Genomic DNA, 14,133 nt, shown 5'->3' on the forward strand with positions numbered 1-14,133 from the left:
CAGGGAAAGGCAGTTGTGGGGACACCCAGACCTGCTGTGGAGAGCAATTGGCGGGGACCAGTTCTTCAGGGAAGGGCAGTTAGGGGTGACCAGGCCTGCAGGGGAGGGCAGTTAGGGGCAAACAGGCTGGCAGGGGAGCAGTTAGGCATTGATCAGTCTGGCAGGGGAATGATTAGGGGGTGATCAGGCTGGCAGGCAGAAGTGGTTAGGGGTAATCAGATAGGTTGGGAGCCAGCAGTCCTGGATTGTGAGAGGGATGTCTGACTGCCCGTGGTGTGATCAAGCCTAAATGGGCAGTCAGACATCCCTCGAGGGGTCCCTGATTGGAGAGGGTTGAGGCTGGGCTGAGGGACACACCCCCAGCCCCTCATGCATGAATTTCATGCACCGGGCCTCTAGTTGTAAATAATGCTGCAATGAATATAAGAGTACATATATCTTTCTGAGTTAATGTTTTGTTTTATTTGGATAAATACCAAGAAGTTGAATTGCTTAATCAAATCATAGCTTTATTTTAAATTTTTGAAGAAACTTCATGTTTTTCATAGTGGTGACATCAATTTCGGTCTCATCATCAGTGCACTAGGGTTCCCTTTTCATCAGCATTTGTTATCTCTTGTACTGTTGATAATAGCCATGAAATATTTTAACTGATGAAGATTAATTTAATAATTGTTTTTCTTATATGTAGAGTGCATTTTATATGGTATTAAAAAACATTTATTTCCCCCAAGATGAAAAAATTTCTTCTGTTCTTTTAGGTTTTTTTTAGATATTAACTTTAACATTTAAGACTATGATTCAGCCATAGCTGGTTTGGCTCAGCCTGTGGACTGAAGGGTCCAGGGTTTGATTCTAGTCAAGGGCACATGACCAGGTTGCAGGCTCTCATCATTGATATTTCTGTCTCTCATTCCCTCTTTCTTCCTCTTTGAAATTAATAAAAATATATTTTTAAAAAGACTATGATTCACCTCAAATTTATTTTTGACTACAGTGTGAATTGAGGGTCAACATTCAATTTTCCCCTGAAAATATTGTTCCAACACAAAAGAAAGGCAGAGAGAACAGTAGTCTAGTTTCAGTTTTACAGGATTATAGTTAAGGTTCTCAGAGGAATAAAAATAATTTATTTCAAGTTTGAGTTAATACTCCCCTTTGTATGACTGTAGAAGCTACTTTCTAAACTGTGGGAGGAAAAACAGACTAAGGAAGGAGAGTAGAAGAGAAAGAGGTGAGTGGCCTGTGGACAGGACAGTAATTACCCAGAAACATTTTGTAGACAGAGAGGGGGAAGCATCCACACATAAATCCATTTTGCACAGAGGCAACTGCTTCTTCTACCAGTATCACAGAGTCCCATCTGTGCCCACAGACCATTAGTCACCACCAAACCAAGAACTGTACTTTCTTTGGCCTTGCAGTCCATTGTCCCAGGTCTCCCTGATTTGCAGCCAGCCCATGAGCCATAGTCTACTTGGCAGGAGTGATGATCAATGTGTCCCATGGCTTTCTTCACTTCCATTATCTTTGCCCTAAGTTCATAATACCCCAACCCTATCCCCAAACCAAAGCAAACTCTTGAGCAATAGTATAGGACTGAAGATGTCTAGAAGGTTGAGGTATGTGAGAGAGAGCAAGTCTACCCTGAATATAACCTGCCTGCTATCTCCTCATTGTAAAATCCATCCCATTATACAATTTAATGTGTCTCTAGACTCAATATGCCTGATTTCAAATATTGGATCCAGGTAAGAATCATGTAAATCACTATTACTATAATTAAGCATGAATTGAATCACTTTGTAGAAAAAAACTATTGTCTTAACAGTTTATTTCTTCTTTACAAACTTCATGATTCAACAAAATTGTAAGCATCAACCCTAACCAATTTGGCTCAGTGGATAGAGCACTGACTCACAGACACATTGATGTTTCTCTCTCTGCCTGTGCCTCTTCCTTCTGCTTTCTCTAAAAATCAATCGAAAAAATATCCTTGGGTGAGGATTAAGAAAACAAAACAAATTGCATACATCATGCTTCTAATTTTAGTTGAGAGGCAACTGTTTGACATTCAGAAATTGCTCATTCAAATTGTTCCCTCTGGCTGGTGTGCAGTGAGAAGAAGGAGCTAGTTAGGAAATTGTTTCTGGGATTTTTAGCATATGTTACATTATCCCTTAGACTGTAGCATATTTTCAAGTTCCTTGTTCTTCTGAAGAAGCAGCTCTTTTTCCCGCTCAGTTTCCTAAAAGAAAAAGGAATTTAAAATGGTTCCCACATTTTTAAAATTATTTCCCCTGCCACTACCTATGAGTTATTGAAATTTATTTTTAACGATGTGCCTTTCTTAACTTCTACTATATAACTTTCTCTTATGCCAACCAACAATATTTCTGGGCTTATGTAGCTACAGAAATATTCTTTCTCATAGTTTCTAAAATATTAGTGACCCAGATCCTATTCTTGGCCTTCTTCATCCACATGCATCATAGTGTTCCTATAAAATTTATAATTTTTTCCTTCAACTCTGATCTAGGTGGTGAAGATTCTCAAATATATATCTCAGAAGGCAAGAAAGAGTAGTGAATTCCATTGGGAAGTTTACTAAAAATTCAGAATCATGGCAGATGATTGATCGGGGAACTTAATACAACTCTTCAAAACTTGGTGGCAAGAGTCAGAAACAAGTTAAAGAGATCAGGGTCTGTGCCAGTCTATATTGTATTTCTGGGTGGACATCTGGACTCTGCAATGACTCATAGTAGAGCCTGGAGAAAAGGAAGATACGGGAGCCTGGGTATGTATTTACATAGTTAATTCTGTACCTGGTCACAGAGTCTTACTTCATTAGGGTGCCTGCAGAGATAAAGTTATAACAGGTACTGAGGAAACAAAATCACCTTGAACTCCACTCAGTCAGACAGACAGACCAGCTATTCTTGCACAAGGCAGGACTCAGAAATGATACTTATCCCTCATGATATTATAATTTCCTCATTTAAAAATTAGGTTATAATAGTATCTACAATATAGTATGACAATTTGATCCCAGAATGACCATAAAGCCCTTGAACAGTGCCTAGCAATGAATAATTTTGTTTATTAGTGATCTAATAATAAAGGATTCCATGAGATTTTATCCTGCAAGTATTATCCTTTAGTAACGAGAGATGGTAACAGGTAGAAGCAGTAAGAGAATGCAGTGTCTACTAGTGATTGGGCTAGAAAAGTGACATAATGCTCTAGCTTCTAAGCAATGTTTTTGATTCTGTACAGCTGAAGTAAAGATGGCGATGACAGAATTGAATACCTGAAGTTTATCGTTTGCATTCCTCGCTTCCTCTGCCCTTCCCTTCTCCATCTCCTCAAGCCTTTTCACATGCTCCTGATAATTTTTTTCTTTCTCTTCCCACCTCTTTTCATTCCTTTTTTGTACTTCCTCCAATATTTTTCTTGTAGTTGCTTCAGATTCAGCCTTTATACGTTGCACTGACAAAGAAAAATAAGCAGAGAAACATGAGGATGAAATTGTTATGGCTTATTTTGCCTTTCACCCCATCTTTTTGTTTTTTCTTATTTCATAGAGAAAACCTCTTGTGATAGCTTTTGCACTGACTATGCAAAAGACAACTGTAAATAACAGTTAAAAATATCCTTGAACTATGAACTATACTTACTATTATTTGCACTACAATAATGATTTCCAGTGCATTAATGTCGTTGACAGCATTTCTAGGGTTTCCCATCTATCTGCAATTTTTATTTCTTTGAACAGCTTTAGTGATGAATAATGGTAACATTATTTAATGCCAAATGCATTTTTATCTATCTATGATACATGTATACACTTGATAAACCTCACTACACTCAAGTTAGGAACATACCTATGACTGAAACATCTCCCCATACCCTTTGTCCCTCCTCCTGAACATAAAACCTCATCCCCATCACTAGGCAAAACAACTGGCCGGTTTCTGTCACTAGAGAATAGTTTGCTTTTTCTGGAATTTTACATAAATGGAATCATACAGTATGTAGACTTTTTGTCTGCCTTCTTTCACTCAGCATATTTATTTTTGTAACATTGTTTTATGTATCAATAGTTTATTCTGTGTTATTGCTCAGTAGTATTTTTTTGGTATGGATATGTTCAATTTTGTTGTCCACCTGTTTATGGACATTTGGCTTGTTTCCAGTAATTGGCTATTACCAAGAGAGCAGCTACTAACATTTTCAAACAAGTTATTGTATGTACATAAGCTTTCAACTCTACTGAGGATATATCTAGGAGCAAATGATTAGATGGCATGGTAGGTTTTTGTTAAACTTTTTAAGAAACTGACAAACTGTTTTCCAGAGCAATTTACCATTTTACATTCCCACAGCAGGGTATAAGGGTTCCAGTTGTTTCATATCCCCACCAACACTTGAGATGTTTAGTCGTTTTAATTTTAGCCTTTCTAGAAGTGCATCTCATGGTGGCTTCAATTTCCACTTTTCTAATAAGGTATGATGTTGTTAATAACTAATGATGTTGTTTAGTGTGCTTATTGACATATATTATTCCAAATATATGTTTTTGATGAAGTATCTGTTCAAATTATATCATTTTTCCCTCATACTTGGGATGTTTGCTTTTCCAATTAGTGACACATTTGTTGAGTTTTAAGAGTTCTTGCAATATTCTGGATAAAATTCCTTTATCCGATGTGTGATTTGAAAATAGCTACTTCCAATCTGCATCTTGCCTTTTCATTCAACGAAAAGTCTGCTTTTTCAAAGAGCAGAGTTCTTAATTTTGATGTACAATTTATTATTTTTATATTTAGAGTGTTTTTAGCTGTTCTCACCTTCAATCTTATGTTGCATCTCTTTCTCCTGGTGATTCCTCAATGACTCTTCAACCTAGTGATGCAGAAGAAGTTAGGATTAAGAAATAAAGACTATGAGTTTAAGCAAAACCCAGCAATACATGCATTAATTCAATTTACTTTTTCACCCAAATAAAAATTATTGTAGAATTCAAATAGCTCTTTGATGTTTTTGTTCAGTGTTTCCAAACCTTTGGACCTGGTAGTAGAAGTGTGTACCTATGTGGCCTTTGCAGGATCCCTCTGGGGTGGAGAGGGGTTGGGTCTGGGTCAGGCCTGACAACTATGCCAGGAATATATTGCAGTCCTAGAGATGTTCTTTGGGAAGGATGGAGGTTTAGTTCTATTTCTCAGTTCCACTGAAGTAGGATGGCTACACCCATGTTACCCATAATGGGAACTGCTGACTCTCGACAACACTGGCAATCAAACTCCAGGTAGGGACAAAAAATGCCTTTACTTTGGATATGTAGAAAGAAGCAGACTGATGCGGAAGTGAATGCAGCAAATTTTAGAATTTTCAGCATCCCATATTTCATACCATGTATAATCTGAGACTTTGAGATTAGTTAGCACTTTATCAGGTGTTTTTGATGAGTCTACCAAACATCCTAAGAACTGAAGTCATAGTCACTTGGGGGAACAAGGAAACTCTATAATCACCACAAACAGCAGTTTGGAGGCCTGGAGCATGTTATTTGACCTCCCAAACTCTAATACCACTGAAGGTGCTTAATCTAAAGACTAAGAGCTTTAGAGTGATCCAATTAACTTGATATTTCACAGAATCATTTGTAACTTTAGTTAAAACTTTTGCTCTTCCCTTCATGAGAAACCATGTTACTTACCTTTAGACTTTGCCCACACCCTGCCCAGACTTACATTCTTCACGTACTCCACCATTTTTCTCCGGTTTTCCAGTTCCTTTTCTTTTTCTGTTTTCATCTTCTCCTTTAGTAGGGCTATGTTTTCCATGAAGCTTTTCTCTTGAGCTTCCATTTTTTGCTGCGTTTCCCTCAGTGTCTGCCTTAGAAGCTCCTGATCCCTTTCCACTGCCTCTGTCTTGGCCTGCTCAGCTGTTCCACAGTGGTTTTACAGAGAGAAGAAAATAACAGCTATACCTAGCTGTACTCTTCAAAGGTAACAGACTAAAATGATTTTATAATGGCAGAGAGGAATCTCTGAATATTCTTACTAACAATATCAGCAAAACATGTTTCAGAATATGATGGAAAGGCACTGATTACCTGAGGGAGCAATTAAAACTCACCTGGTTATTTTTAGATTTAGCCAAGTTATTCTAATCCTTTTGTGGAAACACCTTGTTTCAAGAAGGACTTGCTCTCACACATTAAAGCGCACTGCAGAACGCCCTCTCCCTCCTCCCACCCACCCCCCCAAGCCACTGCCCTCCATGGTCACAGCTCTGCCCTGTACCTGCTAGAGCCTTCTCCCCAGCAGTGAGCATGTTGTCAGCCTGCAGGATGGATTCCTTTGTTGCAGCCTGTGACTGCTTGAAGTTCTGGAGGACCTCATGTGCCTGAGGAAACAAGGAGCACAGACTCTTCTTGCTGGGGATGTCATTGTTCAACAAAACTGAAACACTGACCCTGTGAATTGGTCATCTTTCTTAGGACTCCACCATGGTTCCCTTCATTCCATGACCACAGTAAAAACTCCAATCACTGTAGTTAGAATAAAAACCTTTTTGGCAACTGCTTTCCCAGCTCTTCAGTCCTGTCCTAATGATGCCAGCCACCACCCACCTCAGGTTCTAGACAACCAGGTTTATGTGCAGTTCTACAAACACTCCTCAATTGTTCGCAGTACTTGCACATTATTTTTCTTCTGACTGGATGCTCATCTACCCTTTCTTCACTCATAGCATCTATTGATACTTCAACTTGTAGCTTCTACCTCCTCTTCCAAGAAGCTTTGCTGAACTTCCTTCTGAGATTTGACTTGATGCCACATACATATACCTACCCTGCCACCTCTACCACTTACTGGCTGTGTGTTCTTACATCACTTATTAGCTTCTCAGTGCATATCATTTCTCAATTGTATGATGGGGATGACAGTAGTACCTAAAACCATACTATTCTGAAGATTGAATTGATAATCAAAACACAGCACCTAAGAATATACTTGGTTTAGGAAGTGTGTGCTCAATATATACTTGCCATCACCATCATCATTTTTATCACTATTAGTGTATACCTGTATGATAACCATTATCCCCCACATCAAATTAACTATTCATATTTCCTTTTTAGGTAAGATCATAAGCTTCTTGTGAATATTGTATGTATCTGTTATACACAGTGCAAAACTATTACATTGTTTCCTAAATGAAAGGCATGTTCTCTTTTATATACATTCCTGACAATAAATATTATGTTTGGGAAAAATATTCTTGTTTATTTAAGTGTACTTAACTAATTGTGGATATAAAAGATAAAGATGTACAGATATCACCATGCTTTGCTCTCTCTTCACAAATGGTCCTATGATTTTAGATTTTCAAAAGGATACGCTAAGACTGCTGGTCTTCTTCCCTCTTTTTATTCCTCACCTTCACTCCTTTCCTGGGCACCTGGGTGTAGGACTGTTCAAGCTTGTCTATTGCTTCTAAGTAGAGCTTGTATCCATTAGGCACAGAGAACATTCCTCTTGAAATACTTTCCATCAAGGTTTCTGAAAGCTGCTTAAGCTGAGCCTGGCAATATTTTCCAGATGCATCTTCATTCTGTAGCAAGAAATCTTCCTTCTTTTTCTCTATGATACCCTGCCAGAGAATATTGAGAAGTACAAAGGAAAAATGTTCTTAGAAGTGAAGACCCAACTGTGATTCTCTTGGAAAAAACAGATGGTCTGGAGCATGGAATCATAGAGAAGCATCAAGAATCTAATTTAGTCTCAGTTAAGACCAGTTCTTTGGGTGATCTGTGGGAATTTCCTTAATTCTCTTGGGTTCAGGCTGAACATTTGTGAAATGATGAGGTAGTAGACACAAACTCCATGGTTCCTTTATTTTTTTAATTGAGTTATAATTGAGATATCACATTATATTAGTTTCAGATGTACAACATAATGATTTGATGTTTGTATACATTGCAAAATGATCACCCCAAAGCCCAGTTATTATCTGTCACTTTACATAGTAGCAAAAATTGTTTTTCTTTTCATGAGAAGTTTTAAGTTAGACTCTGTTAGCAAATTCCAAATATGCAATCCAGTATTATCAATGGTTCCTTTATCAGTCATAGTATTAACAGATGTCCATCCATCGACAATGAGCAATGGAAAGTTCAATATGACTGGAAGTAGACTTTCCTCTGCAAATTTGGATTGCTATAAGTAAAAATATATACATAGTAAATAAATGGTCCACTAATGAAGTAAGTGGTCACTGAACAGAGTTTTGAACTCCTCATGAATTATTTCAATGAGATTTTAATTGTGCAAAATTATAGGAATAGTAATTTTTTTGTTATACTTGAAAAATTATAATCCTGCCCTAACCGGTTTGGATTAGTGGATAGAGCATCAGCCTGTGGACTCAAGGGTTCCAGGTTCCATAACGGTCAAGGGCATGTACCTTGGTTGCGGGCACATCCCCAGTAGGGGTGTGCAGGAGGCAGCTGATTGATGTTTGTCTCTCATTGATGTTTCTAACTCTCTATCCCTCTTCCTTCCTCACCGTAAAAAAATCAATAAAATATATTTTTTTTAAAAAGAAAAATTACAATTCTGTTGGTTTTCTTCTTCCGAAGTGAGAGGTTTTCTTTTCTTTGTTTGTTTTTGTTTTGTTTTTTTGTTAATCATCACCCAAGGATATTTTCCCATTGATTTTTTTTTTTTAAAAATCGAGTGGAGGGAGGCATGGTAAAAGGGGAAAAAGAGGGAGAGAAACATCAATGTTAGAGAGATACATAGATTGGGATTCAAACTTGGGACTCTTCAGTCTATGGACCAATGCTCTATCCACTAAGCCAAACTGAGTAGGGCAGTGGTTCTCAACCTGTGGGTCGTGACCCCTTTGGGGTTGAATGACCCTTTCACAGGAGTCGCCTAAGACATCCTGCATGTCAGATGTTTATATTATGATTCATGACAGTAGTAAAATTACAGTTATGAAGTAGCAATGAAAATAATTTTATGGTTGGGAGTCACCACAACATGAGGAACTGTATTAAAGGGTCACAGCATTAGGAAGGTTGAGAACCACTGGACTAGGGTGTGAAGTGATAGTTTTGTAACTCACAGGATGGTCAATGACAGATTCAAAGAGAAGATGAATGTGCTTATGTTAAACAGAATTATATTGTCATCAAGAGTTCTCTGGCCTGGTGTCCATACATTACAGTCCCTAGGGCTGTGAATATGCTGAATGTTGATCCATGATTAGATTATTATATGGCACAGGTTGACATTAAGAAATGGAGATTATTCAAGTGTGCACACTTAAATACATCAGCTCTTTAAAAGCATTTTTCTCCAGTTGGCGGCAGAGAGGGAGTCAAAGATATTAGAAACAAGATAATGATACAATGCATCATTCCTGCCTTGAATATGTAGGAGCAGTTCCCATGAGCCTCCTTATGATACATTAGTTTCAGGTGTGCAACATTTCCATCCTGTTTTCAGATTTTGGTACACAGAGCAAACTTTCCATACATCTTATGATAGGAACTCAACTGAAGAATTGTGAAGTAATAAATGCGTGTTTTTTGCAAACTGCAAATAAGCATACATTAATTTGTTTTGCCATAATAGAAATAAGGAGGCAATCATTCAGAACAAGAATGAATAGTAATCTATAGACCACTATAGACTACAGTCAATCACATGAATTTAAGCTCTTTTATAATGGAAAACACATGAACTATGGGTCAAAAAGGAAATGTCTAGGCATCAATCCAGAAGAACAAGAATTATGAAGGATATATGCTAAAATATATTACCATAAGCTTTTCCTGGAACCCCTGCTTTTCATCCATAATGGAGTGCTCCATGAAGATCACAAGGGCTTCCTTCTCACAAGCTGCATGCAGGTCCAGCAGCTCCTGCAGGGTGTCTGTGGGGAAGCTCACTCTCTGGGCCATCTGCTCGCTGTAGTGGTTGGCTGCCTTCTGCATGGCTGCTGAGTTCTCAAGCTCAGCCAGAGTTGTCACTGCATTTTCCAAACAAGGCACTGCTCCACTGTTGATGGCATCCACATAGGCCTTTCCCAGAGTCCCCAGCCCTGAATGATACATGATATTCAGGAAATGGACAGGAAGTTCTCACTCATGCTTTACAAACTTTAGAGGTCAGCATTCTAACAGTAACAAAAATTTTATTGAAATGAAAATTTCTGGGTTCTCTTTTTCTTTTCTTCACTATCTTTCTCCTTATCCTCCTCCTTTTCTCCTCCTCCTTTTTCTTCCACAAATCCACTTCTTTATAATAACATCACTATGTCTCCTATACACTTTCCCTTTTATGGTTCTCACATTTATCACATGATAATATAAACTTAAAGATCTCAGACGATATGTTCAAGGGCCTCCTAGATACATTTCCCAATTGAAATAAAATTAAAGAGAGTATATTTTACAGGTCAATAGATAATTTGTGGGAAAATGTTTCCAATGAAAATTTATTTTAAAAAAATCATCAAGAACTCCAGGAATCTCAGCCCCATATTTGGTTTAATATTTGTATGTCAGCCCAGGTGGTATATCTGTGAATCTAGCCCTGCACATAAGGTTATAGTTAACTTTTCTTCTCAAACTTTAATGAGCATTAGAGCCTTATATTCTGCTATATATTTTTTTCTATCTAGTGTAAATTCTCAAAATATCTTGTGTATCCTCAACAAGACACACTCATCTCATTGGTCTTCTCATCATCAGATTCCTCTCTTTAACAGCAGCTTGCGCTTATGTCATTAGTGTCTTAGTTTCATGAGACACAGTAGGCTTCAAAATTCCTCATATTGGGAAACTTTTAGAAAAAACATGCATTTTTATGTGTGGCATGTATCTATGCCTTTTCACATCACTTAGAAAAGGAAACAAAACTGCTGACAAACACTGAGTACAATCACACACAATGAACTGCAGAGAAACATGCTGTAACAAAGGAGACTCACGATTTCCAGTGACAATGATTCCCTCTCTGAGAGTCTTGGTTTTTGCAGCTGTGAAGATATAGTTACAGAAATTTTTGGATTGCTCCTGGAAACTGCACTCTAGTTGGTTTTCTGACACCCCATCCATATGGTGTAATAATTTTTTGTCATTTGTAGGCCGGTCAAAGGTAAAGCACTTTCGCTTTGGAAAGAACTTCCTGATACACTCTCTAGGGATGTTGGCTTGCTGGATTTTGGTGAGACAGTCTTCAGAAAAGAAGTTCATTTCCATGGTGCTTGCATATCTCCTATTTAATCATCACAATCAACATAATGATAATCTTCCCAAAACATATATATATATGTGTGTGTGTGTGTGTGTGTGTGTGTCCAGAACAGGAAGTAAAAGAAGCACTTCTGAGGAAGAAGAGGAAGCAGTTATCCCATCTGAAGAAACTTATGTTTATTTTCCTTATTCCTTTCATGGTGTCCAATGGCTTCACTATTAATTAGATATTTGTGAATGATAAATTTTAATCCCAAAAATTGTCAGAAATACTTTTGATATTATAGTCCTCATGTCAGAAATATAATGTGGGCTCTAAAGTAAGACTCAAATATTTCCTGGTAGATATATGGACATTTATGATATTGTTAGGAAAAATATGATGAGGAGGACAGACAATAATAAGAACAATGTCTAAAAATAAGAGTAAAAACTTCACACAACTGGGGTGGGGTTTGGGTGGAGAGAGATTAACCAGAGAACTTATATGTTCATATGAACGTATATGAACTTATATGTTCATATGAACGTATATGAACTTATATGTTCATATGAACGTATATGAACTTATATGTTCATATGAACTTATATGAATAGCCCATGAACACAGACAATAGAGTGGTGAAGGCAATAGAGGGGTGGGTGTGGGGTGGAGGGGGACAATGGCAAAACAAATAAACAAAAAAACAAAAACAAAAGGGACATCTGTAATACTATCAACAATAAAGATTAGAAAAACTAAAGCAGGAATTCCTAACTTGATATTGACAGATAAAATTATGTGATCTGTAAACCCCATGATGTGTGCATATGAGAGAGAGAGAGAGAGAGAGAGAGAGAGACAGAGAGAGAGAGAGAGAGAATGAGTGTGCATTACAGATTTGGTTGGGGAAAATTTATATGGTTTTCAAGGGAATCTTTGATCACATAAATGTTCAGAAAACCTGCAATAAATGGATTTGAATGGGGAAAAATACAATATAAATGTGTTCAGAGACTTTTTAGCAGATAACATCGACAAGTAAGGTTAACCTAATGCCACTTGGAGACTTCACCTCTTCTCTGTATCAGATTATATTGGACATGACAATGTCAAACAGAGTAATTCTGGGCATATATCAGTTGTTCAATAAATGATTTTAGAATGAATTAATAAATTATTAAATTAGCAAAAATAGAGATGCTTCTAGGTAACACTCATTTTCCTCTTGGCTAAATGTATTCTGTATGATGAATGTGTTATATAAACATGATAATAGGTTATGGAATGAAAAGAGTGATGTTATAACAGTGAGATAATGAAGGATTTGGCAGTTTTACTGGAAGGATATGCTAAATTTTTGGGAAATATTTTATGTATATACATATGATGTAACTATGCAGGGTATTAAAAGAGACTATATAAAATACATTTAAAAAAACAAAGTCATTTGATAACTTAGTGATTCTGTGTTAACCATCATCCATAGTGATGGGCATTTTTCAATAAATAGAAGCAGAGGAGCACTAAACTTAATCGGAAGCACAAGTATTTGAGCCTGAGGAAGTCTTAGCACTGGTTGTTATCCTCAAAATGTTTCATGGTGTCAAATTTCCTAAAGACTTTGGTCTAATATTGGGTTCTACTTTTCCTCAGTCAGCTTAAATCCTGGTCACTGGACTATTTTTAGCAATAATAACAATTTAAACCATAAACATCTGTCATACACATAACACCATTAGCACGGGCCTCAGTGCAATAAAAAATAAAGATTATATTGACCTTAAGTGCTGAATGACAGGGCTCAGTTAATCCCACCTCCTACTGAACCCTCTACCACCCAGACCATTCTCTGGTACCTGGAGCCAACTTCAAGGCATTCTCCAGGTACTGATCGTCACTGATGATGCGTCCATCTAACTCCAGCTCCAGTGTGAAATCCCGTACAACCCAAACAAAGTCTGGAAAGAAACTTGCAAACTCGGCTGAGTCATCTCCTTCACCAGAGATGGGAGAGGACTTCGTCCTGATTAGCTTTGTTAGTTCAGTCACATAGCTGGGATCTTAGCTAAGGAATGAGAAGTGCATCATGTCAAAATATCCAGAACTCACCCAGAAATCAGTTTTATTAACATCCCCATTTACCCTGTGTCCCTTTTTCCTCAATCATGAATATTGACACGAGGAAAAACAACAACAAAAGAGTCCCAGTTATTTTCCCATAGCCTCCATGACACATGGTGGTTTGGTTCCTGGAAGGATACTGCAGCTGCTCCAGGGCCTGGTGGTTGATGCTGCTCATGCTGTTGTAGACAAACATGCTGCTCAGAAGCACGGCCAGGGCAAAGATCCAGGAGTCATTTTTTGAGTCGCCCTAGAAAGTGCATTACAGCAGGGTATTGGGTATTTACTCTTCAATCACCCATTCAGTTGTTCATGCACTATGTCAGTAATACTATAACTGAACCGTAGGGCAAATAGCATACACTGTGGTGACAGTGCTAAATTTAAACCTCATTTTTGGGTTTTTACATTGACTCCTCTCAAGTTATGAATTCTTTAGCAATTAAAAGTAGTGAATGACACTATACATGTGTGTCAAATGTTTAAAACAGTTCCAAGAACATAAACGTGTGCAATGATAAGTGGGTAATGATTTCTTTGCAACTTTCTCTTGACCATGAGCTTATTGGTGACACAAATACTAGTCAATTAAATTCACTAACTTCTCATTGTGCATCTAAAAAATGCCTGATACCACATTTAGTTTTATGGATATAAAGTTTCATAGGGCAATCTCTGACCTCCAGAGATGATGTGCTGGAGGTGCAAATATACCTGGCAACATGTAAATGCATTCAAGGTGATCAACTCT

At 37.6% G+C, this 14,133-nt stretch overlaps 2 protein-coding genes across 2 annotated transcripts in view; both read right to left on the reverse strand.

The window, feature by feature from the left end:
- Window positions 1–1,893: 1,893 nt before the first annotated feature.
- Window positions 1,894–14,133, reverse strand: part of LOC103304272 (guanylate-binding protein 4-like) — a 113,512-nt gene continuing 101,272 nt past the window's right edge. Inside the window, 1 exon segment of the mRNA XM_054721286.1 lies at window positions 1,894–2,248. Within this exon segment, the coding sequence (XP_054577261.1) occupies window positions 2,174–2,248 (75 nt within the window). The 3' untranslated portion in view covers window positions 1,894–2,173.
- The window catches only part of LOC129150299 (guanylate-binding protein 4-like), a 32,210-nt gene continuing 21,237 nt past the window's right edge, over window positions 3,161–14,133 (reverse strand). The window contains exons 4-12 of the mRNA XM_054721285.1: window positions 13,523–13,632; window positions 13,108–13,314; window positions 11,014–11,249; window positions 9,842–10,122; window positions 7,450–7,662; window positions 6,312–6,414; window positions 5,757–5,950; window positions 4,854–4,908; window positions 3,161–3,492 (exon numbers count right to left, since the gene is read on the reverse strand). Of these exons, the coding sequence (XP_054577260.1) occupies window positions 3,161–3,492; window positions 4,854–4,908; window positions 5,757–5,950; window positions 6,312–6,414; window positions 7,450–7,662; window positions 9,842–10,122; window positions 11,014–11,249; window positions 13,108–13,314; window positions 13,523–13,632 (1,731 nt within the window). The remainder of the gene's footprint in view (window positions 3,493–4,853; window positions 4,909–5,756; window positions 5,951–6,311; window positions 6,415–7,449; window positions 7,663–9,841; window positions 10,123–11,013; window positions 11,250–13,107; window positions 13,315–13,522; window positions 13,633–14,133) is intronic.

The sequence above is a fragment of the Eptesicus fuscus genome, chromosome 9 (genome assembly GCF_027574615.1).
Source record: "Eptesicus fuscus isolate TK198812 chromosome 9, DD_ASM_mEF_20220401, whole genome shotgun sequence".
Taxonomy (NCBI): Eukaryota; Metazoa; Chordata; class Mammalia; order Chiroptera; family Vespertilionidae; genus Eptesicus; species Eptesicus fuscus.